Below are 25,687 nucleotides of genomic sequence, written 5' to 3'. Positions count from 1 at the left end.
GTGCCCAGCACAGGGCTGGCTGGTGGTGCTGCTGAGTGAATCTCTGTGCTGTGGGTGAATCCCTAGAATGATGCCCCTGGGCTGAGAGGGCCCCATGCCCAGCCTAGGGTGGCTCGGAGGCTAGTTTTGTGGGTGCTGGGGTAGAAAGTGGACAGAAGCAGGCACGAGCCAGGAATGGCACCAAGTCAGTTGCAAATCTATTGACTAGGAACCATGGCAAACGTATACCCCCTGACCCAGCATTTCCATGTGAGTCTCCTGACCCTCAGGACTTGCAGTGCAGTCTGGAATTAAAGAAAAAAAATTGATTCTACGTATTCTGTTTTCACTAAAAAAATAAATAAATAAAGCCCAACAAGGAGTTCTCCTGTGATGGGGCACGTTAAGATCCAGGATTGCCACTTCAGAGGCTTGGGTTGCTGCTGTGGTGTGGGTTCAATCCCTGGCCAGGGAACATCTACATGCCATGGATGCAGCCAAAAAAAAAAAGCAAGAGCCCAACAACATAAAATGACTCATGAAGGGGCCTAATCTGCAGTCTGAGCTGAGTCAGCAAGTCCCAGGCTGGCCAAGCGGTGGCTGGAATACGGGCCGACGCCTCACCCTGGCACTTACTGGAGGTGCTCTGGGCAAGTGCCTTAACCTCTCTGTGCCTGTCTCGTGCTCTGTACGTGAGGATAACAGCGCCTTCACCGTAGAACTGTCGTGACATTTAAGCGAGTGAATATACATGATAGGTACAGAAAATACCTGACACAGTAAATCTGCAACACGAGAGCCGCTGTTGCAGTATTTGTTGGTATATGATGGGCGTGTTGTTCACCTGGCAGCTCCCCATCTGTCGTAAGACAGTTTGATGCAGTGTGAGTGTCCCCTCACATTATGCCCTGGTGCTCATCTGGCCAGAAGCGGGAGGGGAGGGAAGCAGTGCTGGGGAGACAGAAGAGCCAGTGACTACCTGTGGTCTGGAGCACAAAGTCTTGGGGATGGCCTTCTGTGTGCTTCCACAAAGCCTCTGTGTCATCCCATTCCCCTCAGCGGGAAGGTCGTTGTGAGGGCATGGGGCTCAGGCCCTCGGTGTGGCATCTGCCCATCTGGACAAGGTCCAGGATCAGCTGACCCCACACCCCAAATCCCTGGCAGCAGCTGCCTGCTGAGTTCCCAAGTCCACCCAAAGGCCAGGACTGAGGAGGAACGGGGTAATGCAGGGGTGAGGGAGAGCCATCTGGGGGCCTGCCCAGCTGACGACTGACCCTTTTCTGGAAAGGTCTTCCTTTTGGGTCTTTTGGAAATCATCATTTCTGCCGGCCTCTATCATTTTTGCTGAGGAACTGTAACAGCCCCCCCTCCAGGTGGCTGATGGAACTGTCCATCACAGTGCCCTGCCTGGCCCCTGGCCCCAGGGTGGAGCACATGTCCTAGGTCTAGACAGAGTCCTCTGACATCCCTGATGCCAGTGACTGGCCCAGGGTGTGGGCTTGTGGTCCAAGCAGAGCCTATCAGAGTCCTTCCCAGAGATGCAGTAGATCAGAGTGTGAAGGAGAAAGTATAAAGACGCAGAAGGTTCGAGCTGCCAGTCTCCATTTTCCCATGAGCTTGGTGGTGGCAGAAAAGAATGACATGCATGATGCAAAAAGCAGCAGAGCCAGCTGAGCAGGAGAGATAAGGAGTTCTGGTGACATCATTTGAGTGCCTGGGTCCAGCTATGCCTGAAGCTATTCCCACCCCTAGATTTGCAATTACAGGGAGCAATGAATTCTATTTCTGGCTTAAACCAGAAGAAGCAGATTTCGGCCACTTACAACTTGGAGACCAAATCGAGCAGGGTGCCCCCACCAGGCCTTGTTGCTCAGCCACAGCCGACATTCATTCCAGAGGACCAAGCCACGCAAGGGGATCCTCTATTCCAAGTGAAAGGAGAAGGGCTGGGAGTGCTACCAGCTGATCCACATCAACACCAGTGCCTGCTGCTGAGACCCCCCACTCCTGCCCATCCAGAGACTTGGGGTCGTGATTCTCCTTTCTGCTCCGCTGGATACCTCCTCCCCTCACTTCCTAGGCTGACTACAGCTAATCTTTTGCAAATGTGAGGATCTTGAGCTTTGTAGCCAGACAAACCGGATTCCGATCCTGGCCCTTCTTCACTGATTTCTGAGCCTTCGTTTTCTCGCCTGTAAAATGGGGGAACTAACAGGATCGCTCTGCGAGGCTGCTGGAAGGATTATGTGAGCTGAAGCAGGGGAAGCACTTGCCCTCAGAACCTGGCACAGAGTAAGGGCTCAGAGATGAGGGCTACCATTATGTAATAGTAAGAGTAGTGCTGGCACCTACCTCTCGGGTCCGGAAGATGATCCGGTACTGGTACTGAGGCCCATGGTCCTTGTGGTCCTCTAGCTTCTCCCGCTTGATGCTCACAGCCACTGGCCCCAGCTTCTCGTCCACGCCAAAGTAATTGGCATGCTCTGAGAGGGAAGAGCAGGGGAGTTCAGAGTCAGCTCTCTGGAAGGAGGGGTGACGTCCCACGGCAGGCCTGCTGGGGGGACAGCCGGTGAAGGCTCTTGTGCAACCCGTGGGGTCCTGGTCACGGCCACACTCACTAGAGAGACCGTAGGACCACATCACCTCTGCCAGTCACAGAAGTTTCTCACCTGGGAAATGGCGGGGCCCTCCTGCTACCCACAATTCATAGAGCCGATGTGAGGGTGAAACGAGGCTACAAATAAAAACCGCTGAAGGCAGTGTGTGCCATGGGATAAACCTAGCCTCGCAGTGATTATCCCGTATTTGCAAATGTTCATCAGCTTGGGTGCCACTTAACTGCGTGAAGCAGATAGACCCTAGTCTAGAAAGGCTTCTGCCTGGCAGAATGCGGGCTCTGGACGCATCGGATGTGGCCCAAGTCACCTGACAGCGTTCTCATCCGTGCGATGGGGTCTCAAAGGATGGCCCTGCCCCCTGAGCTAGGCTGTGAGGATTGCAGACGTTACCAATCAGAGCACTTAGCACAGGGCCATGCGCTGGGTCAACGCGCGAGACGTGCTGGCTGCAGGATGTTTGTCACAGAAAAGGACCTTGATTTAAGTCCCAAAGCATCACCTCTGTCTAACCATGTTTTTATAGACTTTACAGACTTTTCTATAGCAGAGGAAACTTTAAACGCTGCGTTTAAAACTTAAACACTTTTTTTCTTATGGTGACAGAGACTTTAATGAGTCCTGGAGGAAGTCTCCTGTTCTTTCCCTGAAATGACAGCTGTCTCCCCCTTCAAGAAAACCGGGCTGCTGTCTTCTAATCCTCCCAGGCCAACAGGTCTTCCTGATACATAACCCAGGCATCTCTTGCTTGTGGCGGATGCCTAGCAGGAGTCTGTCTCGACCTAAGCCATGAAGTCAGCATCTACGCGCTGCCAGAAACTTCTTCCCACCCCAGTGCTCTGAATACTTCAGTGATGGTGGTTCTTCTCATGAGATGCTCTTGGCGAATCAAAGGCTTATCTAAGGCTCAAATAATGTGGGTTAATTAAGGATCCAATCAGAACAACATCTGCAGTGGGTTAAACAATCTCCCCAGCTGGTTAGAGAACAGAATAAACGCTCCACAGATATCAGTTCACTCCTGAAACAGTCGCAGGGGCTGCTCTGTCCTGTTTTCCACCAGTGCGTGCTCAGCACCTTGCAGTCCTGCATAGACACTCGATAAACACTGACCAATGACTAACTTATGTATGAGCTTCCAGGGTTACACAGAAATCGTTTCATGAAAGAGAAGAACTTCTATTTAAAGTCCCATGATAAGTCCTTACTACCTGCCTGATGAGGAACGAAGTGGTTGTTTCTTGGTTTGTTTTTGGTTTTTTGTGCTGTGCCTGCAGCATGTGGAAGTTCCCGGGCCAGGGATCGAACCGTGCTACAGCTGCAACCTGCACCACAGCTGCGGCAATGCGGATCCTTAAACCACTGCATCACATGGGAATTTCCAAAACTAAGTGTTTTAGGGTATAGTCTTATTTGATCCTTACCACAGTCCTTCCGCGTAGGTATTTTTATGTGCCAGTTGAAAAAAAAAAGTGTTCTCTGTTGGTTAGATGCAAAATCAGGTTTTTCAAATCCCCTCAGCCTGAGTTTTTGGCTGCTAAATCTGCAATTTCAGAGTGACACTCAACTTCTCCCACAGGTTGTGGATTTGTTCACATCTCCCTGCAGCTGTACTAATTTTTTAAAAAATATAACTATCAACCAGGTTTCCAGGTACACAAAAGCTGACAACGATTAGAGTTTCTTGATGAATTTTTAAAAATGAACACCAAGTGGCCCTTTTGGTTCTTCTAACAAATGTTTTTAGCCTTAAAATCCAGTTTCTGCGATACTGATACTGCCTCACCTGCTTTCTCTTGGTTAGCAACTGCCTGAACTTCTTTTTTCAGCCCTTTCTTTTCAATTTCTGTGTCATTCTGTTTCTGGGCACGTGCTGCTGCTACAATCGTCTCTGTTCCTCACATGAGGACACAAAGTCCAAGGTGTACAATGTTAACGGGGAGCTGATAAGCATGCAACAGACCCCTCAAACCCAGGACTGTTTGATTGCAACACAGCGGCTCCAGAGTCTATCCTCTGAGCTCTACGGGGTGACCTAGTTGACATGTGCTGTGTCTGACCCGGCCTGTGGAGTACCAGCTGCCTGTCCCTTACTCATTCTTCCCTTCTTCCTCTTTAAGAGATACCCTCTGCTCTCAGAGAAAGGAGAGGAGCCATGTCTAGCTAAAAACCTACATTTCCCAGCCTGCCTTGCAGCTAAGAGAAGCTAATAACCAGAAGTGTTGGGGCTAATAACTGCTGGCTGGGGCTTCTGAGGATGCTCTCTAAAAAGGCCTGACCTCGCAGGCTGTCTGCCATCTTGCCTTTATTCTTGCCCCCTCTTTGCCTGAAACATGGATGAGGGCGGTTCAAGCAATTCTGAAATGATATAGGAGGATCTACATTAAAAAAAAAAAAAAAAATCCCTGAATTTTCAGGAGAATCTTAAATAACTGGAAAGGCTGGCTACAGTGAACTGGAGCTGAGTGGGAGCTGCACTTTGTTCAGTCCCTGCCTGGCCCCCACGGCTGCCGGGCTTTTCGGTCTCTGCGCCATGCCTTGTGTCGCCTAGGATGGCTCTGTCAGCACCAGTGAACACGACCATACGTGAGGTTCTCTCTCCTGGGGCTTAATACCATCCAAACATCAACAGCTCCACCTTCAAAGGGGATCCAGACCTGCCTGCTTCTTCCTCACTTGGGGGCTCCCATCCTAGATTTGCCCATCATCGTCTCCTGCCTGGACAACGGCGGCGGCAGCCTCCTCCTTGGTCTCCCTGCTCCCACAGCCTGTTTCCTAGAGGGGGCTGTGAATAGCTGAGTCAGATCAAGGTCCCCTCCTACTCAGAACCTTCCTGCAGCTCCATCTCAATGAAAATGAGAGTCCTCACCATGGCCCACAAAGTCCTGCCCCTGTCGCCTGTCTCAGTTCCTTCCTTGCTCCCTCCGTCACTCTGTCCCAGCAACGCTGGCTCCTTCCCCTTCCTCCAGTCTTCCAGGACTACTGCACTTGCGGGCTGTGCCAGGAACACTGTTCCCAGTCTCCACAAGGCTCCCTCCCTCATCTCCTTCAACTCAGTATTCACAGGGCACCTACCTAGGAGGCCCGCCCTGACCATTCCCTACTGAAATGTGACCCCCAAACCCACACTCTATTTCCCCTCTTCCCTGCATGACTTTTCTCCACAGCACCTGCCACCCCACGACACCTTATATATTTTGCATACGTATCTATTTTCATCGTTTGTCTTACTGCACTAAGACATTACAGGCTAGGAAGACAAGGTGTTTCGTTTTCAGCTGGTCAGTACAGTATCCCCTAGCTCTGGAAAGCGCCTGGCACATAGCTGAACCCAGCACATATTTGCCAAGTTAATGCACATGGATCACATTGTCTCCCGGAGCTCAGGGTTTCTGGGTGCTACCCCTGCTCACCGCATCCTCAGAGCCCCTCTCTGGGGGAGGTTTGCATCTTGCTGCATCCTCGATGTGCAAGGCAGGGCCTGGCACACAGGAAACGAATGAGCAGTGAGAGTCTGAGACAAGCTGTGCCCGCCTGCCCGCCCCCCACATCACCTTTGCCCACGAAGTAGTCCTGGTAGTAGCGGGCGCCCAGGTCCACGTGCTCGATGCTGTACTGCCTCGGGCGACTCTGCGTCCTCTGCTGCTCCTTGGGCACCTCCAGCACGGAGATGCTGGCGTTGGTGCGGTAGGAGCTCAGGGCAGGCTCCTGCGGGCGGCCCTCGCCGCCGCCGCCGCCGCCACCACCTCCACCTCCGACCGGGGAGCCCGCAGCCGCTCGAGAGAAGCTCACGTTGCGCTCACACTCGCCTCCGATCTCGTTGCGAAAGTGCGGACAGCTGAGCAGCAGGTCGTTGCTGTTGTCGTCGCCGAGGTCCTGCTCCAGGTTCTCCTTGCAGTTCAAGTCCTCGGTGCTGGTGAAGGCGGGGTCCAGGGCACCGAGGCTGTGGGCCCGCGACGCCGTCAGGGACGCCGTGGCGGAGGCGGCCGAGGCCCCCGTGGTCGTGTTCCGCCGCTGGGCCGTGGACGCCCGGTTGGCGGCCGCCTCGTTGAGGTCGAACAGCATGCTCTGCACGTCGAAGTGGGCGAAGCTCTTCTGGCAGACCCACGGCCGGCTGGTCTCCGGCGGGCTCCGGCCCTCCTCGGCCTCCCCGGGGCAGCGGGCCGCCTCGCCCTCGGCTTTACTGCTCCGCAGCTTCCGGAAGATGGACGAGTCCACCGCGTCCCCGCCGCCCAGGCCGCGCGCGGGCTTCTTCCGGGCTTTCTCCTTCTCCTTGGCGGGCGGCAGCGCAGCAGGCTGTCCTTCGCGGGCTGCCCGTTGCGGGCGTCCCCCTTGGCCCCGCTGCCGCCCCCCGCCAGGTGCGAGCCAGGCTCGGCCCGGAGGAGCCCTGCGAGGGTCGCGGCGCCAAGGGCCTCGGGCTGCTCGCTGCGGAACTCGTTGAGGATGTCGAAGAAGCTCTGCTCGGGCACGCCCTGCACGTCGATGGAGGACGTGCTCCCGTACTCGCGGAAGAGCGGCAGCGCCCCTGGGTGCCGGGTCCCCCGGGGCTCGGCCGTATCCTCCGCGTCGCACTCGCTGAGGGTGATTTCGCTGCTGCTGCGGTGCCGCAGTGGGAGGAAGGCCCTGCCCGGGGACCGGGGCCACCCGTCCTGGAATTCCACATCTTTAGACCTTCTCCTGGACAGTCGGTGGAAGGCTTTGGGCCCTGAGGAAGCCGGGGTGCTGGCGGGGGGCTGACCGTTCTGTATTCCCCTCATGGAATGGACCGCCTTTGCGGCCTTCGTGCCGTCGGCGTCCTGTGAGGGGCTCGGGTTGTTCTGCTCTCTCAGGGCCTCCCGCTTGGGCGGCCAGTCGGCCACTCTTGCACGCACGCCCATCTTGGGCACTGCGGGGGTGGTGGGGCTGGGGCGGGTGGGGGCGCCGGCCGGGCTCTCCCCCACGGCTGGGGCATGCTGCCGTTCTGGACCCAGAATCCCATGGGAGTGTAGTCCGCTGTGTGGGGCCCCGGGAGGACGTCAGCCGCCCTGGCCCCACAGCTGGCTGCCAGGTCCACACCATCGTTGGGAATGGGCCGATAGGCGGTCATAGTCCACGGCCGCTGGAGTGCTACTGGCCCCTGAAAGCTGTAGACTACCTTTAAGGGGTCCCCTGTCCCTCAGCCATTGTTCAGGGCCACCAGTCCCAGGATGAAGGATGCCGGCCCCTGAAGCCTGATGGGAAGGTTATGAGCTTGTGGGGTCCAGTTCTCCACCATCGCTGTGGACAGCTGAGCCAGGACAACCTCACGAGGCAGGTGCTGCCCCGGGGGCTCCAGGCTGAGTGGCTCAGCGGGGAAGGGTAAGCGGCAGGTGTGCTGGAGGGCTGGCAGGCTGCAGGGGTGCCTTCCCTGCCATGCTGAAAAGGGAGAAAAAGCAAAGGTGAGATGTGATGTTACTGCTCTCAGAGAATAACCTTTTTTTGGGGGGGGGCATCCTTGCTCATTAAAATAACCCCTTTTTTTATAATGGAAATTTTCAAACACCCAAAAGCAGAGAGAAGAACATGATAAGCCACCCCTTCAACACCATTAAATGTTTGCCATTACTCTTTCATCTGTCTCCCCACTGTTCCATTTTGGTTTTGGCAGAATATCTGAGAGTAAATCCCAGATATCAGGCCATTTCACCTATAAATACTATAGCATATAGATCCTTCAAAAAAACCATGATATCTTATCATAACCATCTAGACAAATAAGTTTTTTTTCTTCTTTTTTTGCCACCCCATAATATATGGAGTTCCCAGGCCAGGGATCAGAGCCAAACTGCAGTTGTGACTTATGCTGAAGGTGCTGGTGGATCCTTAATCCACTGTGCAGAGCCAGGGATCCACCCTGAGCTGCAGAGGTGCTGCCAATCCCATTGCACCACAGCGGGAACTCCAATGAGAATTCTTTAATGTCATGTAATACCTTGACTGAATTATTTTCCCTCCAGTTAAATCAAAGGTGTCTTTGAGTTGGTTTGTTCAAATGAGGATCCAAACGAGATCTGTACTATGCTTTGGCAGATACATTTCTTAAGTCTCCACTATTCTACAACTCCCCTAGCACCACCCCCATTTTGATGCTCTTTACTTAGGGAAGAACAGGGCTATGTGTCCCATGGAGTTTCCCACTTTGAGGAGCTGGCTGACCTTCCCCTGTGGTGTCACTGAACGCGTTCCTCTGCCCCCGTAAGTCCCATCTACTGTGGCCATATGCAGAGGCTGCACTGCTGTCCATTTGTTCTGCCGTCCACCCTACCAGCCCACTGCCAGAAAGGAAGTAAAAAAAAGGAATCGCCGCGGGCATGGGTGGATCTGGGGAGGGAACATCTCTAGACTTTTACGTGATTAATATATGTGATAATCTATGTGATTAATAGATACTGTGAGAGCTTGGAAGTCAAGGCCTGTCACGACTTTGCTGAGATGTGCCCAGTGGCTTCTTACTGCATTAGAATAAAATCCAAATCCCTTCTGTTGGCCCACCAGCCCCACAGGACCGGCCACCCTCCCTGACGCCTCTCCCCAGCCCAACTAAGTTCCCATCACACTGGTTTCTTTTCTGTTCTTCACTAGGCCCCATTCAGGATGTTAGCATCTCCTTCCTCGGCCACGTTGGTTCCCTTGTGTGATGTCCGCTCTTTAATGAAGCCTTCCCAAACCACCCTCGGAACCTTTCTGTCACCTACTCTGCCTTCTCTGTTTCCTTAGCAGTCACCACTAACTGAAATTAATTTGTTCATTTTCTATTTACTGACTAGCTCCATCACGACGTTAGCAGTTTCCGGATGGCAGGGTGTCTGTGTTGTTCACTGACGTCGCCCCAGCTCCTGGAATGGTGTCCAGGTCACTTGTTCACTATTTAGTGTATGAATGAGTGAGTGGACAGCCTCCACCTAAACCCGACTTCCTCTGCCGAGGGGAGTTCGTTCCTCTTCCGCTCAGCAACACAAAGTCCTCTGCGGGATCACTTCCCTTTGTCTGTACCTTGAGCTTCTAGAAGATGAAACCCTCAGCGGGGAAGGAGGGGGAAAGTGGATCATGGTCTGTGGCAGAACCTGCTGCTTGTCCCGGCAGCTGTGCCCCTTTCTCCTGCCAATAGAATGGATTCTCTTCAGGGCAGCAGGTGCTGGGTTGGGCGGGGCACCTGACGTAACGTCACTGACAACTTTCCTTTCCCGTGGAAAGAAGGTGGAGTTGGACGTGGCCATTGCGGTCAGTGAGTGTTGGTGCTTTCTGAGTGAGGAAGTGAAAGACTTCCTGTGTGAGTGTATGTGTGCACATGCATAGTAGGCATTTGGTAACTAGTACCCAGAGGTACAGAGTTAGCCAGCAAGAGGGACCCAGTGGGGAGCATGAAGCAAGATTCATGGAGCAAAGCCAGTGAGGGGAGCCTGGAGCCTCTGAGAAAATGAGGACCAGGTGAGGGGAGAGGTGGGTGTGGGGAGCAAGAGCTCGCCCTCCTCCTGGCTTCCGGTGAGCATGGGAGCATCCCTGGAGATGCTGCAGGAAGGCATGCAGGGGAGGGACGGAGAAGGGGCACGAAAGTGTCAAGTCCCCAGGGTTGGGTTGGGTAAGAGAAATGGGATGGAGGGCAGGTGAAGCTTCGGTGACTGGACAGCAGAGGCGTCTTCCAAAGAGGCAGGTGGGCCTTCGCTCCTGCAACCCGAGCCTCAGAGGAATGTGGATGCCTGATTGTGGGATTTTTTTTCCAGAGAAACCAGAAATCTAAAATTGTATGCAACATCTCCTAATTGGAAAAACAAAACCACAGCTATAACAGCAACAAACTAACATGCAGAGATGACCTCTTAAAAGGATTTCAAGAAACTGTGCACAGTGGTTGCCTCTAGGGAGGGAAACTGGGTGTCTTTCTCCACTCCCAGCCCAACCCCTGCTTAACTGAATTTCCTTAGTGTGTATTTATACACACAACATGTATAAATGCTTAATCTTCTGATTTACCCCTGGTCTCCCTCCCCATAAGAATGTGAGCTACTGGGAGTTTCTGCTGTGGCTCAGTGGATTAAGAACTCAACTAGTATCCATGAGGATGCAGGTTCGATCCCTGTAGGTTTAAACTCAACTAGTATCCATGAGGATGCAGGTTCGATCCCTGTAGGTTTAGGGATCCATGCCTTAAGCCACAGCATAGGTAGCAGGTGTGGCTCAGATCTCGTGTTGCTGGGGCTGCAGTGTAGGCTGGCAGCTGCATTTCCAACTTGACCCCTAGCCTGGGAACTTTCTTATGCCTCAGATGCGGCAAGTTCATGAGCTACTGTGTATTCCCAGGATCTACGCTTTTGAAGTGGTGGGAAGGGGCCTTGCTTTTTACTGTACATCACTGGCTGCCATTTTCATTACAGCGTGTATTCCAAGTCAACAGATAAATACTTAACAACATTACCAACGAACAGCGCAATGAGGGGTCCACAAAGTCTGTGGGCCAGACTGGAGCAGGGGCTGCTGGCCTGCAACTTTTAGTCACTGGTCTGCAGCTTCACCAGAGAAGAGGGCCTGAGGGCTGCCCCCCCACTCCACTGGGCCCCAGACCCCAGGCCAGGCTAGGATGTCCAGGCCAGCTGAGGGCACGGCTGATGCTTGGCAGCTCAGCCATGCCCTTGGGTAGGCCTGGCAGAGTTCAGAGGATTAGTCCTCTGAGGCCACCTTTGGGCTGGCTGGGAAAAGCACCGGCCCCGATGCGACCCTGACTTGCTTATGCAAACACCTCTGACAGATGGGCCTTGCTGATGGCATTTTGTTTCCAGCTCAGTCGGAAACTCCCAATTCGTTTTGCTCCCTTCTGTGAAAACATGCAGATGTTCTCGAGGCCAGGGTCTCTGCACAAATCCCTTCCCCGAGCAGGTGCAGCCGAGTCTCCCTGTGACACTCACAGACTGAGTCTACGAGACCCACAGCCTCTCTGGGATTCAGGGACTGTGCACACTGATCCCTCTCCAGCTGTCTCTATCACACTCCCCCTTCCTAAAAGCACCCTGAGCTTCCTGATGGGAACCCCCGTAATGAGAGCCAGACTGCCTGGGTTCAGATGCTGCTGTGCCACCGACTAGGGACTGAAACTGTGACTTCATCTTTAATCTGTAAAACGGGGATAATACCATCACCTGCCAGCCCCTGCTATTATCACCATTTCTTTCTGTATCTCTGGCAGGAGGTCTTCTCTCCCCTCAATTAGAGAAGCACAGCCAGGGGTGGGCACCAGACCTCAGCTGAGAGCATGAAGGGCTAGAGGGTGTCCTGCGGCGATGGGAGATGTGGAGCTGGCTTTTCCTGCAGTGTGACTTACTCGGGACCCTCGAGGTCCTTCCTTCCAGTGTTCCTTTGGCTCTGCCTATTTTCTACAATTGCTCCTCTGGCCTCCTGTTGATTCTGTCTGCTCCTGATACATCTGCTTCTGCCCAAGACTGCCGAGCCAGGCTTCTGCTGCTGCTGTCTGAGGACGCCGACTAATGCGTGAAGCTGTGTGTGAGGAAGGCAGCTGGGGATGGAGGATGGCGGCAAACGAGGCCTAGGCAGCTGCACAGTGAGGAGCAAGAGGCGGTGGGACAGTCAGGTGGGATGTGTTCAGCTGCAAGTAACAATACATCCAGTGGGGGCTGGGGCCGTGAAGACATTTCTTTATCTCCTGTGACAGGGAGGCCGGCTGCGGCAGCGCCGCACTTGGCACAGCGGAGTGACACCAGGCGCTTTCTCTTCCCCAGCTGCCTTCCCTCGGTGTGCTGCTGGCGGCCACTTCATGCTTGTCACTGAACTACTGACACAGAGTAAAGAAAGGGCTGATGTAAGCGGGTTCTTCTTACCGATCTGACCCGAATCAGGAAGGAGGATGTTTGCCAGCACATTTTCCCTACCTCCACCGACTTTCTTTTATGTCCTATTGACCAGAATACGGTCAATCATGGCCACTCCAGTTGCCAGAGAAGCAGGTCCGTCCATAGTCTGTCATCATCCTGACTGTGCTCAGGCCAGGGAAGACTGAGCCCTGGGGGCTGGCCACACTGGTTCCCTCAAAACATCAGGGTCTGTTAGAAGAGCCGGCAATTAATGGTGCATGTGTGTCAATACTTCCAGGCTGTCATCTGTGAAGAAGCTGGAGAACTCTGAGCTGAGAGGATGCTCCCTTACCAGGGCCCCCAAGCCTGGAGGCTACTACAGCAGACAAACGGGCAAAGTCCCATAGCCCCAGAGTCCTGGCTCTGCTCTGCGGGGCCACGGTGTCTGCCAGAACCACACAGGGCAGAGCAGAAGGGAAAAACACAAGCCTTCCAGTGTGAGACATTTACATGTGTACCTCCGGCCTCCACGACTTCTTTCTCTGACCAAAGCCCACAGTTAGTTCCCTTTGAGAACCTGCCCTCTCAGACTCCCATCCAATGGGCTAGAGCGGGGCTGCTGCTGAAGGGCAGGAACAAATCACGTGATACAGCCAGACCCAGAGACCCTGTGATGCCTTTGCTAGAAGTGCTGGGGGTGAAGACTGGGCTTTCCCCCCTGACCCCAAGCTAGAGAGGATGTGAGGAGGGAATCACTGCAGCTGTCTTGTGCCCATGAGGGAAGAGCCGCCCATGACAGGGGCTGAGAGTTAGAGACAATCTAGGGGGCGCAGGGTGCCGAGCCATCATTTGGGTCTCTGCGTCAAGCCTGGACCGGAAGCCAACCAGACTCTACTTCCTGCCACTGGACCTTTTCGTTATATGACAAAACGACAACAGGACAACATCTATAACAGCAGCTACCGTGAGTATGACCCTTCTGTGGTTCAGGTCCGTGGTTCGGCACCTGACATGCGTCCTCTCTCTGAACCGTCGGCAAAGCCGCGAGGCAGACACCATCATCATGGCCATTTTACACCCGAGGAAACCGAGGAATGAGGGGACAGATCCAAGACCACAGGACGATGAGGTGGCAGAGCTGGGACTGCTTCGGGCTGCTGCATTCCTGAGGTCAGGCAGCCCTGAGTTCAAGCCCCGGCTCTTCGGGTAATCAAGGGCAGAGTCCTGCACCTCCTGATTCTCATGTTCCTCGCTGGAGACACCCAGTCAACTGCCTCCAGACCCAGCTGCTCTTCTGTGTTCCAGCCTCAGGCAGTACCTGCTCGCTCCCCGCCCTCAGCACATCTGTATCTCACATGCGCTGCAACCGAACATTCCCCACCCGACCTCTCAATCCCTCCGCAGCCACAGACTGTTGCTCCTCAGGATGGCAGGATGGGCTGAGCTAAGCTGCACTAACAAGGGACCCCGAGAGCTCAGAGGCTTACACAACAAAGGTTTGTTTCTTGTTCATACTGCATGTCCATCACAGATTGGCTAAGGGCCCTGCTCATGCCAGCTTTACTCCCAGTTGAGGGTAGAGCCCGTTGCCTGGCATCCTGCCAATCTCAATCTCTTTAGACCCTGAACAGCTCCAAGTCTGTGGTGGACTGGGGTCTGACGTGTGTGTTCTTGCCATGTGGACAGGGGACAGGGGATGGCCAGTACGGTGGTAACCTCTATAACAGTCAGGCTACTAATACTTAGGGGTTCTCCTGATGTGCCAGGTGTGAGGCTGCCCAGCTAGGGTGTATTAACCAGTGTGTTATAATGACCCCTGGAAGCAGGGACTTCCAGCATGCCCATTTGACAGACGAGGCAAGGCGAACACGGCCCAGTCTCACAGCTGGTAGGTGGAGCAACCAGGGTTCAAACCTCGACAGTCTGGCTCCCACACCTTGACCACTTCGCTCTAAATCAAAAGACGTGGCAGGTCCAGTGGGTGTGCTGTGTGAATACACAGATGATGCAAGAGTCTCCAAAATCAATTCATAAGCACAAAACTCTAGAAAGTCAGCAACAGCTCAGCAGATTTCAGGTTAAGAATTTGTTTTCTCCTCCCTGTATCTTCCCCATTTTACTGGAAATCTGAGCATACACAGGACCACTTTTTAGAGCTCCTCCAGGAAACAAGATGGATGGAAATCTCTGAAACCTCATTAAGAAGTATCATGGCAGAAACGCTGCTCCATGAGCCCAGAGAACAATGAGCGGGGCCCTGACCATGGCCATATACTACTACCATCTGCTCTGGACTCTCAACAATTCTGAAACCCAATGTGTGGGTTTCCCACACCAATCAATTCCTCAGCTGGGTGTCCGACAATTTAATTCAATCCTGACACTAAACTATGGAGTTAACAGAGACCATCAAAGGGCTCAGTCCCATAAGACTGTCCCCACTTCAGATCCCAACTGTGAGCGGTGGGTCCCCACGTTACCCACACGTCCATCCGGCTCGGCTACAAATCAGAGGATCCCACGACCCCCTCCTCAAGTTCACCAATTTGCTATTACAGCTTGCGGGACTCAGGGGAACACTTGCTATTATTGGTTTATCATAAGGATATGAAAATAAGCAGGACAAGGTCCAGAAGTGTCCTGCGTGCAGAAGCTTCTGTTCCCATGGAGTTTGGGGTGCGCCATCCTCCCAGCATGTGGATGGGTTCACCAGCCTAGAAGCGCTCTGAGCCCTGCTGTTTAGGGTTTCATGGAGGTCCCGTTATTAAGGCGGGCGTGAGCTATTAAATCACTGGAGATTAACTCAATCTGCAGCCCCCTCCCCTTCCCAGAGGTCAGGGAGGTGGAGCTGAAAGTGCCAAGCCTCTAAGCACGTGGTTGGTTCCTTTGGCAACCAGCTATTTAGGGGTCCACCAAGTCACCTCTTCAGCATAAACTCAGGTGTGGTTGAAAGGAGCTGATTTTGAATAACAAAAGACGGTATCAGCCAAAGCTCTCAGGAAATTCCAAGGGTTTTAGAAGCTCTAGTGCTAGGAACCTGAATGAAGACCGTAATATTTTTCTTTTTCTTTTGGTCTTTTTAGGGCGTACGCATGGCATATGGAAATTCCCAGGCTAGGGGTCTAATGGGAGCTGTAGCCGCCAGCCTACACCACAGCCACAGCCACAGCCACGCAGGATCCAAGCCGCATCTGCAATCTGCACCACACCTCATGGCAACACCAAATCCTTAACCCATAGAGCAAGGCCAGGGATCAAACCTGCGTCCTCATGGATACTAGTCGGGTTCATTAACCACTAAGCCATGAGGGAAACTCCATTTTTCTTAGTATATCACAATATCACGCCGTGAGAACCTGCACTTTTACATTTAATGTCAAAGAACCCGGCAAATGGGTGTTTCTAATTTAAACTTTCCTGGGCATCCAGGAGGGGTCCACCTTCCTAGTGAGGAGTCAAGGGCAGTGCCCACAGGGGCAGGGGCAGCCATGCACAGCCATGACACTTAATCAAGCGAGGGTCCCACACAGGTCAGAGTGGCAGAGTGGCTCGTGTAAGGTGGAATAGTTTTTTCCCTTTGGGGGAACAGGAAGAATGAAGTGGAATTATGCATTGACATTTTAGCTGTGCATATTGTTTTATCTGAATCCAGCGATTCCCCTTCTAGGAATCTCTCCCTTAGACATTCACCCCAGTGCACATGGGGGTTGAGGGCAGGGCCTCATAGGGGTCATGGTTCCCACAGGGGCGCTCACCCTGCAGCAGCTCTGTGATATGGAAGAGCTGGAAGCAGCCCAAAAGACGTCGAGCAGAGGATGGGTTGGGAGAATCTGGCTGCCTCTCATCCAGGGAAGGTACTGCAGCTCTAACAGCAAGGGCAGCAACGGGTGTCCTGCATGCAGACTGCCCACGAGGCCCAGAGTGAGTGAGCCTAGCTCACGCTGAGTGCTCAGTGTGGACCAGGGGAAATGCTTTACATGCATTAATCCATTTAATCCTCATGAGGAGCCTTTGAGGGAGGGATGAACTGAGGGACCCTGCTTATCTTACAGCCAATGCAACGAAGTCCAGAGAGGCTGAGTAACTTGCCCCAAGATCACTCTGCTAGAAAGCAGTGGCGTTGGGGGAGTTCCCGACGTGGCTCAATGGACACAAATCTGACTAGCATCCATTGAGGACGCAGGTTCGATCCCTGGCCTCGCTCAGTGCATTGGGGATCCGGCACTGCCGTGAGCTGTGGTGTAGGCCGGTGGCTATAGTTTCAATTCCACTCTTAGCCTAGGAACTTCCATATGCCGTGGGTGTGGCCCTAAAAAGACAGAGCCCCCCCCCCCCAAAAAAAAGCTGTGGCATTGGGATGTGGACCCGGGTGATCCAGCTTCATGGCTGATACGCTTCCACTTGACCTTCGCTGCCACTTGTGAAGGGAAGCAGCCAGCTGGGGAGCAGTTTGCATAGCAGGACTCCATTTAGTTTAAATACATTGGGGGCAGATTTTGTTAGTGTGACTGTGTGTGTTACGTCAATTCCATAAAATGTATGAGAACGGGTCTAGGAAGACGTCCACCAAACTGTTCAAACAGTGGTTACTTTTAAGGAGTAAAAGGGGCTGGAGATAAATATTGTCTGTGTGCCGATTTTCACTGGCCTGTCAGCTCAGGGCCCCCTTCAGGACCCCTATGAGGCCCAGCGCCAACCCACATCCTGGAGAGAAGCCCTGTGAACAGGTTTTTCAAGTCTTCCTCCAGACCTTTCTCTGAGTCTACAGGGAAATGCTCACAACTGCACAGGGGAGGGGCGTCTCAGGCTGGGGTTAAGTTTTCAGTTCTAAAAGTGAGCTTGTGGGAGTTCCCACTGTGGCTCAGTGAACCCGACTAGTATCTATGAGAATGTGGGTTCAATCCCTGGCCTCGCTCAGTGGGTTAAGGAACTGGCATTGGCATGAGCTGTGGTGTGGGTTGCAGATGTGGCTCGGATCCCACATAGCTGTGGCTGTGGCGCAGGCTGGCAGCCATAGCTCCGATTTGAACCCTAGCCTGGGAACTTCCATGTGCCGCATTAGTGGCCCTCAAAAAAAAAAAAAAAAAAAAAAAAAAAAAAGGTGAGCCTGTGAGGGAAAACAGGGGCAGAGTGAAAGCCACACCCTGGCCCTGAAAAGCCCCAAGGGATGCAGTTACAGTGGAAGAGTGGCCCAGCCCTCTGGGTTGAGAACAAGTCCCCATGTGGACCTTGTCTCCAGAGCCAGGGGGTCTGAAACATACGCCTCTTTCTAAGGGGAGATTCCTCTGTGGCCTTGCAAGGTGCTCACACCCAGACCCAATGAGGAAGGACGGGCACCCCAGCTCGTGTTCATGTGCTCCTGGGTGAAACAGAAGCAGTCCTCACCCAGAACACTTAAACTGCAATAAATGCTTATATAGAGAGATGAAATGTTTTTATTTATTTTTTTGTCTTTTTCTAGGGCCAAACCCCCGGCATATTGGAGGTTCCCAGGCTAGGGGTCGAATCGGAGCTGTAGCCGCCAGCCTACACCACAGCCACAGCAACGCCGGATCCTTAACCCACTGAGCAAGGCCAAGGATCGAACCTGCAACCTCATGGTTCCTAGTCAGATTCGTTAACCACTGAGCCACGATGGGAACTCTGAGATGAAATGTTTTTAAAAATAAATAATACCTCCATAGTTGCTTTCCTTCCTTATGCCCAGATCTTGGAGATGTTTCCTGATGTGGCAGCGGTAGCATTTAAAAGCAAAGACCACGGGGTTCAAGTGCCACCTCTGCCACTTAGTTAGACCTTGGGAGAGTGACCTGGCCTCCCTAGGCCTCAGCTTAGTTTTCCCATCTGTAAAACGGAGATGATAACAGGGCTTAACTCTGAAGGCTGTTAATGCACGTGGAGACTCAGACGACCCTCGCACACAGGGAGACACAGGCACTAGCTAGTGCCATTGGCGCTTATGTGGTAGGAGCAGCAATAATAACCCTGAATGTCGAGCAAACCTCTTGGACCAAATGTGGCCCTAAATGAACTCTGATTCCTCTGTGCTCAGAAGCCAAGTAGCCTCCACCAGCCAACCGTGAACAAGAGGAAGGGCAGGCCCCTCCTCCCTGGAGGCCCCAGAGCCAGAGCCAGAGCCAGAGGAAGCACCCGCTTCGGAGTCCCTGGGGGGCTGGGGGGTAAGGCGAGGGTGTCACTACCTCCCCTGAAGCACATATGGATTGAGCATCTTGTTCCAATTCTGGGCACAGTCCCAGTCACTTCAAATGAGACTTTGAAATACAAAATGAAAAAAGGATGCTTCCTGGAGTATGGGCACAGGCGCCAGGCCCACCCAGGGGCTGCCGCCACGCTGGTGGAGTGGGAATGTAGTGAGAGAGCCGGGCTAGGGGCCTCTGTGGTCAGGGGAGCCCCTTCTGGAGAGACTTAATCAGGGCCCAACATGGCTCCGGGCAGCCGGACATGCCTCGAGGAATCTCCTGGCTCTAGCCAGGCCCAGTGTCAAGCCACATACACTGGCATGGCCGCGCCATTTATGGTGATAATGAAGTGTTTTAGTGAAGGGCTGCTGCCTGGAACACCAAGAGTTCCCACTGGGCCTCACAGGGCTTCCAGGACCCAGCTTCTGAGTCTGCTCTCGTGGCTGCTGCTGCCCAGGTCGGACTGGTGGTTAAATATTTAGCGCATCCCCCTCCACGGGGCTCACCCCTGTGGCCAGGCTAAGCTTCCTTTAGAAAATGGTGCCTTGTCAGCATGGAGCTTGACTTGCTAACTAATCCCAGCTAATTGCCACTGAAACCTGCTAAGATCACATCTGTTGGGCCTGGAGATTAAATCAATATTTGACAATCTTGATTAAACAAAGCCAGGGAATCCTTGTCAAAGAACATCTGCTAAAGCCCTGTTCTTTCCATCCTGCTCTTGGGGGGCCAGGCCGGGGGCGTCTCGGGCTCTGCTTGTCCTCACCCGAGGATGGCCCTGTGGGCTGAAGGTGGCAGTGGAACCCACCAGGAGCACCGAGGCCAGGAGGGCTCCTTGTGCTGGGAGGGGAGAAGTGGGGGTGACGGGGACACACACAGCCAGGGCTTGTTATCCTGGGTGACACCCGGCTGCCAACAGTCATCACCCTAACTCCCCCTCCCCCATCCAGGCCCCCTGCAGAGCAGTGACCTCAAGTTCCTGAACGACCTTCGGAGGCAGTGCTCTCATCACCTCCGCTTCAAAATGGGGAAACCGCAGTTCTGAGAGGCGACATAACTTGCCGAAGGTCAGAGAAGCGGGGGTCTGAACCTGGCTGGGTCTGGCTCACTCCAGAGTCTGCCCTGTGACCTCTCAGGGGACCACTGCATATGGCAGTACAAGTTGTCAAAAGGGAGAGGAGAACCCGACACTTATGGAGCCAGGAGCCAGGCGGGAGGTCTGCTGCAACGGTCCAGTTCCCTAAGCGACACGTCACAATGGCAGCCCCACTAAGAAGCACTGCCCTCTCACGTGGCCCTACTCAACCCAAGCAGCATCCCTGGGGAAGGGCCCTACTGGTCCCCCCACTTTGCAGAAAGGAACACGGAGGCCCAGTTAGCTGCTCAAGATCACCCAGTGAGGGCGAAGGCAGAGCTGGGCCTTGAACCCAGGGACGTGAGTCTACGGTCATCACCACTGCCATCTCTAAAAAGCAGGCGTAGAGCCGTGGGCACAGTGGGTGCTTGATACATGCCTGCCCTCTGTCCCTGGGTAACTTTAAGGCAGAAATGAGGTTCGTGCTCTGGAGTCAGATTGCCTGGGATCAAATCCTAGCCCCATCACAGCAGCGCAGGAGGAGCCTGCGATGACCCCCGGAAGGCACCACGCCCCATGGTAATGGCAACAGAATAAGCGCTCAGACACCCTTATCCAGGATTAAAAAAAACAAAATACAACATAATAAAGAAGACAAAGCATCTTCACTCCTAGTGCCTCCAACAGGGAGGGAGGGGGAGAGGAGGTCAGACATCCAAATGCCCACAGCTGCCATTTACTGCTCTATCCCCAGGTCCACAGCAGGGAGAGTCCTCCAGAAGTACATCCTGAGTCCATGAAACAAACCAATCAGGAAACCAGCCACCCAGCATATTAACCAGCCAAGTGGTCTCCTGTGTCTGTGTCCCTGTCCCTAACTCCCTGTCCCTAAATCCTAACAGATTTCTACATCTGCTTCATGTTTCTGTGTCTCTGTTCTACCACCCTGTGACCCTGTTCCCATCTCTCCATGTCCCTGTCCCTTGTGTGTTTCACACGTGTGCACACACCAATGGCCGTACCACAGCCCTGCACACTTTCAAGGCCCTGAGTCACGATCCCATGTTAATTCACCCCTGGGGCTGTGTCCAGGCCTCTGCCTGGTGCTTCCATTAGCTCCCTTCCAGATTCCAAGTTCCCAACATCTGCAGGCCAAGACCATACATATACATAGGTCACCCTGAAGTGCAAATTTGTAAGGAAACTGGCTGCTTTAATCAGAGAACAAACTCAGACACCCCAGGAAAAAGTAATTCAGAAAAATGGACAAAAAAAGAAAAAAAAAAAAAAAAAAAAGGAGTTCCCATCATGGCTCAGAGGTAATGAACCCGACTAATATTCATGAGGACACGGCTTCGATCCCTGGCCTCACTCAATGGGTTAAAGAATCCAGCATTGCCATGAGCTGTGGTGTAGGCTGGCAGCTACAGCTCTGATTCAACCCCTAGCCTGGGAATTTCCATAAGCTGCGGGTGCGGCCCTAAAGAGACCAACAACAACAACAAAAAAGAATGACATACTCTCTTACAAAAAAATTAGTATTATAAACAATTCCCAGCTACCTATTTTATAGCTATACAGCCACCTAGGTCAACACAGCTAAAATCTGGAAGGCTGACCTCCAGCTGAGCTGCTACCCCAGGGAAGGGAGGGGCTGTACCTGTGATCAGGTACCTGGGATCATCCTTTCCTTGCCCCTGGAGCTCCCAAACTCCCCAAAGTCACACACCTCCACCGACACAACGGCGGGCCACCTGTACTGTTACTGACTTATCAGCCCACCTGTACTATTATTGACTTAACAGACCACCTGTACTATCATCTACGTAAGAGGGTCCCTTTCAACCAACTTATTAAAGCTTCAATATCAGTGTTGGAGTCATTTCCCCCCCTTATTCTCATTTTAAAAAATGCGCAAATAGGAAAGTTCACACAGCTTAAATGAACTTTTTTTTTGGCCGCACCCAAGGCATGTGGAAGTTCCCGTGCCAGGCAGGGATGGAAACCGCGCCTCGTTCCTGCGCAATGGCTGTGGCAATGCCGTATTCTTACCCTGCTGCGCCACACGGGAACTTCCAAATGCGAGCTTTAACACCAGGCATACACTGACACCAAAACCAGGAGGTAGCTCGCAGACAGGATCCTGAGCCAAAAAGCCAGACACAGAACAACATACGGGTTACGATTCCATTTCTATCAAGTTCAAAAACAGGCACAATGGAACCATGACATGCCGAGTTGCTCACACAGGTGACCAAACTTCGAAAGCAGAAAAGGATGAGCATGGAAGTCCTGAGAGTAGTGGCTTCTGGAGAGGAGGAGGGTTCTCAGGACGAGGCACAAAGGCTTCTGGGTGCTGGCAAGCTTCTCTTCCTTGACTGGGGGGTCACATGAATGCCTGCTTTATAATTATTCACTAAACTGTATATTGATGTCTTACATACTTCTCAGTGCATATGTTATGTCTCCCAATAACAAAGATGCAAAAAGTCTTTTGCATTGCATGAATTCTTCCTAAACAGAGATCCTACTCTTGTATTACACATGTAATTAAAAAACACAGGAAAATATATTTAAAACTCTCAGCTGTCTGATCTTTGCAGACCACCTTAGAGCCCTAAGGATCGATGGGTTTCATGCCTTGGTGTGCGGTGCGGTCACACACACAGCCACTCCAGTCACTCTCGCTCTCTGGCTCACTTTCTCTCCTATGAAAGGTTTCCTCTTTCCAAAACCTGCAGGGCCACTTCACCTGTGTGAACACACACATCCTGGGCAGGCGGACACACACTTCCTCCTAGCCCCGGGGGAGGGGAAGGAGGGAGGCAGGGAGAGCAGGGCGACCTCACAGTAGCAGTTTCGGGACAACTCACCAAGTCACGGCTGGGAACAGAGGGGTGAGGGCCTGGCACCCACCTGAGAAATACAGGAGGGCTCCCGGAGCAGAGGGCTGTGGGGCCAGGCTGCTCTTAGAAGTAAGCATCCCAGCCCTGCCCGGCATCGATGCCACCACAGTGAGCTCTAGGAGGGCTCATAACCCTAGGCTGGGTGCAAAGCCTCCTCTGGGGCCCCGGACCAGATGGGAGGCGGGGAGGGCCCGTGGCTCTGTTTGAACAACACTGAAATCAAACATCCTGCCCCAGGACTGCACGCAGGGCGGGCACTCAGCCGAGGCAGAGAAAGACGAGCTCTGCCAGGAGCTCAAAGGAAACCAGGACACTAGGAGATCAGCCACTCACTTCCAGAACATAGACCTTTTTTTTTTAATGATCACAGTTAGTAGAATCTTTTTTTAAATGGCCACACCCACAGCATACAGAAGTTCCTGGGCCAGGGAATAAATCTGAACCACAGCTGTGGCAATGCCGGATCCTTTAACCCACTGTGCCGGACAGGGGATCGAACCGAACTTGCAGCTCCACAGCAACCCATGCTGTTATAGTTGGAGTCTTAATCCACTGCACCAGTGGGAACTCCGGTGGAACCATTTTAGATGCAGTCTGGCAACTGATTTTTAAAATGTTCTTACCCTCTTGGGAGTTCCCGTTGTGGCTCAGCAGGTTAAGAACCTGACTAGTATCCATGAGGACGAGGGTTTGATCCCGGCCCCACTCAGTAGGTTAAGGATCCGGCATTGCCATAAGCTGTGGCATAGGTTGCACATGTGGCTTGGATCCCATGTTGATGTGGCATGTGTTGTAGACTGGCAGGTGCACCTCTGATTCAACCCCTAGCCGGGAAACTTCCACATGCCGCAGATGCGGCCCTAAAAAAAATAATAAAATAAAATAAAATGTTCTTAACCTCTGAACCAGTAATGCTACTTCCAGGAATTGATTCTAAAGAAATAATTAGAGAGGAGGACAAAAATTCATGGTGTTGGTTATAAAGGAAAAATTTATTTTATTTTATTTACTTACTATTATTATTTTTGCTTTTTAGGGCTGCACCTGCATGTATGGAGGTTCCCAGGCTAGGGGTCTATCCAGAGCCACCACTGCCGGCCGACACCACAGCCACAGCAATGCAGGATCTGAGCCACATCTGTGACCTACACCACAGCTCACGGCAACGCCAGATCCTTAACCCACTAAGCGAGGCCAGGATCGAACCCGCAACCTCATGGTTCCTAATTGGATTCATTTCTTCTGCACCACAACAGGAACTCCTAAAGGAAAAATTTTAAAAAGGACCAACCTCAATGTCCAACTGCAGGAGAATGGTTAAATAAATTTCTGCACATCCTTATGACATTAAACATACAAATATTTACAGGGATGCAGTCATAGAAAAAAGATTGGCAAAAACTCTGAAATGTTCACTGAGGTTATGTTTTGGTGCTGGGACTACCCGTGATTTTTGAAAACATGTTCTTTATACCTTCCTATATTTTTCCAATTTACCTTTAATGAACGTGTTTTCAAAATCAGGGGAACAAAGCAGTAAGTTTTCATTCATTTAACTGATTTCCATTCACAACATGAATGTTTCCTGAAATCTTCCCATGTAATTAATACAGCCGTGAATGAGGGAGATGCCTCTCTGCCCTTCGGCTGGACGGGGAGACACATGGGAGCTGAGTGCGCCTACCAAATACACACGTCAGTATAAGCGATATGAAGAAGGATAACCTGAGAGGACAGGAGCCGGGCACTGCAGAGCGGGGGGTCAGGAAGGCTTCATGGAAGAGGTGGCGTTTAAGCGCTGAAGGATTCTGACCAGGGGAAGGGGTGGTAGTAGGTGAGGGGAACGGGTGGACAGCAGGTGCAAAGAGCCCAGAGTGTTCAGAAGCCTAGAGCTGACCTCCAGGGCAGGTGCAGGAGGCAGTGACTCCATCTGGCTGCTGTGTGGATAATGAACCTGATGAGCGGCAGAGGCAGTCCCATTGGGAGCTGGGGTAGCCATTCATTCTCATGGGGGACAGGGGTGGCCTGTCCCAAGCAGGGGTGGTACTGACATAGAGAAGGGGGTGGGCTGGACAAGATTTGGCTGCTTCTCCGCATGAAGAGGAGCTCTCGGGCTTGCAAACCGAAACTGAGTGCCAGGTGGGTACAGGCGTTATCTGGTCACTACTGCTCTCACCCACCACTGTTCAGACTAGAGAGGGACTGGGGGGAATAAATGAGCCATTACAGGGCATATGTTTGGGCTGACAGCTGGTAGGCCTGGATTTGGCTTTTTCTTTTTTTTTTTTTTTGGCCACACCTGCAGCATGGGGATGTTCCCAGGCCAGGGTTGAACATGTGTCACAGCAGCAACCTGGGCTGCTGCAGTGATGCCAGATCCTTAACCTGCTGCACCACAAGGGAACTCCTGGGTTTGGCTTTAAAAAACCTGACAGTTTTCCAAACAAAACCAGCCATCCCCTCAGCCCCCCAGCTCTACCCTCTTATAGGGGTGAGATGTATTTCAAAATCTTTCCCAGCCAGGCTTTCACAAGTGCTGCTCAGGAAACTCTAAGGCAAGAAGCATCAGTCCCAACGGGCAGATGAGGAAACTGGGCACAAAGGGGTGGCGTTCCTTGATGACAAAAACTCCGGCCCTCAGTACTGTGATAATACTGTGAACCCCCACACTGTGCCGAATGCTTCATACTCGTGGCTGAGTGGACTTTGCTGTGGGTGTCAAACTCAAACCCACTCTCCTCTTCTTCCCTAAGTCTGAATTTATTTGGAGCAGCAGGATGTCCATCCGAAAAGCTTGCTTTCTCAGGTTCTCTTGCAGCTCTGGCTAAATATGTGCTCCATTTAGCCAACAGGAGGTTAGTCTGAAGTCTCCTGGGGATGGGGAAGGGGCCTTCTGGTAAAGCTATTGCTTTCCAATAAAAAGGAGCACACCCCTTCCATCCTTCTCCTTCCTGGAATGTGGATACCCTATCTGGAGCTGTGGCAGCCATCCTGTGATTGTGAGGCTGAAAGCCACACTGAGGATGGGAGGACGAGGAGTCAGAAGGAGCCTACTCTCCCAGCCATTGGCCCTGACCCCAGTCCACCCACACTC

General features: G+C 52.7%; 1 protein-coding gene across 1 annotated transcript in view; it reads right to left on the bottom strand.

Moving 5' to 3' along the window:
• SIPA1L3 (signal induced proliferation associated 1 like 3) overlaps positions 1–25,687 on the bottom strand; it is a 191,474-nt gene that overhangs the window by 95,492 nt on the left and 70,295 nt on the right. The window contains 4 exon segments of the mRNA XM_021094330.1: positions 2,332–2,462; positions 6,149–6,883; positions 6,886–7,533; positions 7,536–7,988. Of these exon segments, the coding sequence (XP_020949989.1) occupies positions 2,332–2,462; positions 6,149–6,883; positions 6,886–7,533; positions 7,536–7,680 (1,659 nt within the window). The 5' untranslated portion in view covers positions 7,681–7,988.

Source organism: Sus scrofa, chromosome 6 (genome assembly GCF_000003025.6).
Source record: "Sus scrofa isolate TJ Tabasco breed Duroc chromosome 6, Sscrofa11.1, whole genome shotgun sequence".
In the NCBI taxonomy this organism is placed as follows: domain Eukaryota; kingdom Metazoa; phylum Chordata; class Mammalia; order Artiodactyla; family Suidae; genus Sus; species Sus scrofa.
The sequence above is the reverse complement of the archived record's forward strand: the minus strand, read 5'-3'. Positions and strand labels throughout refer to the sequence as shown.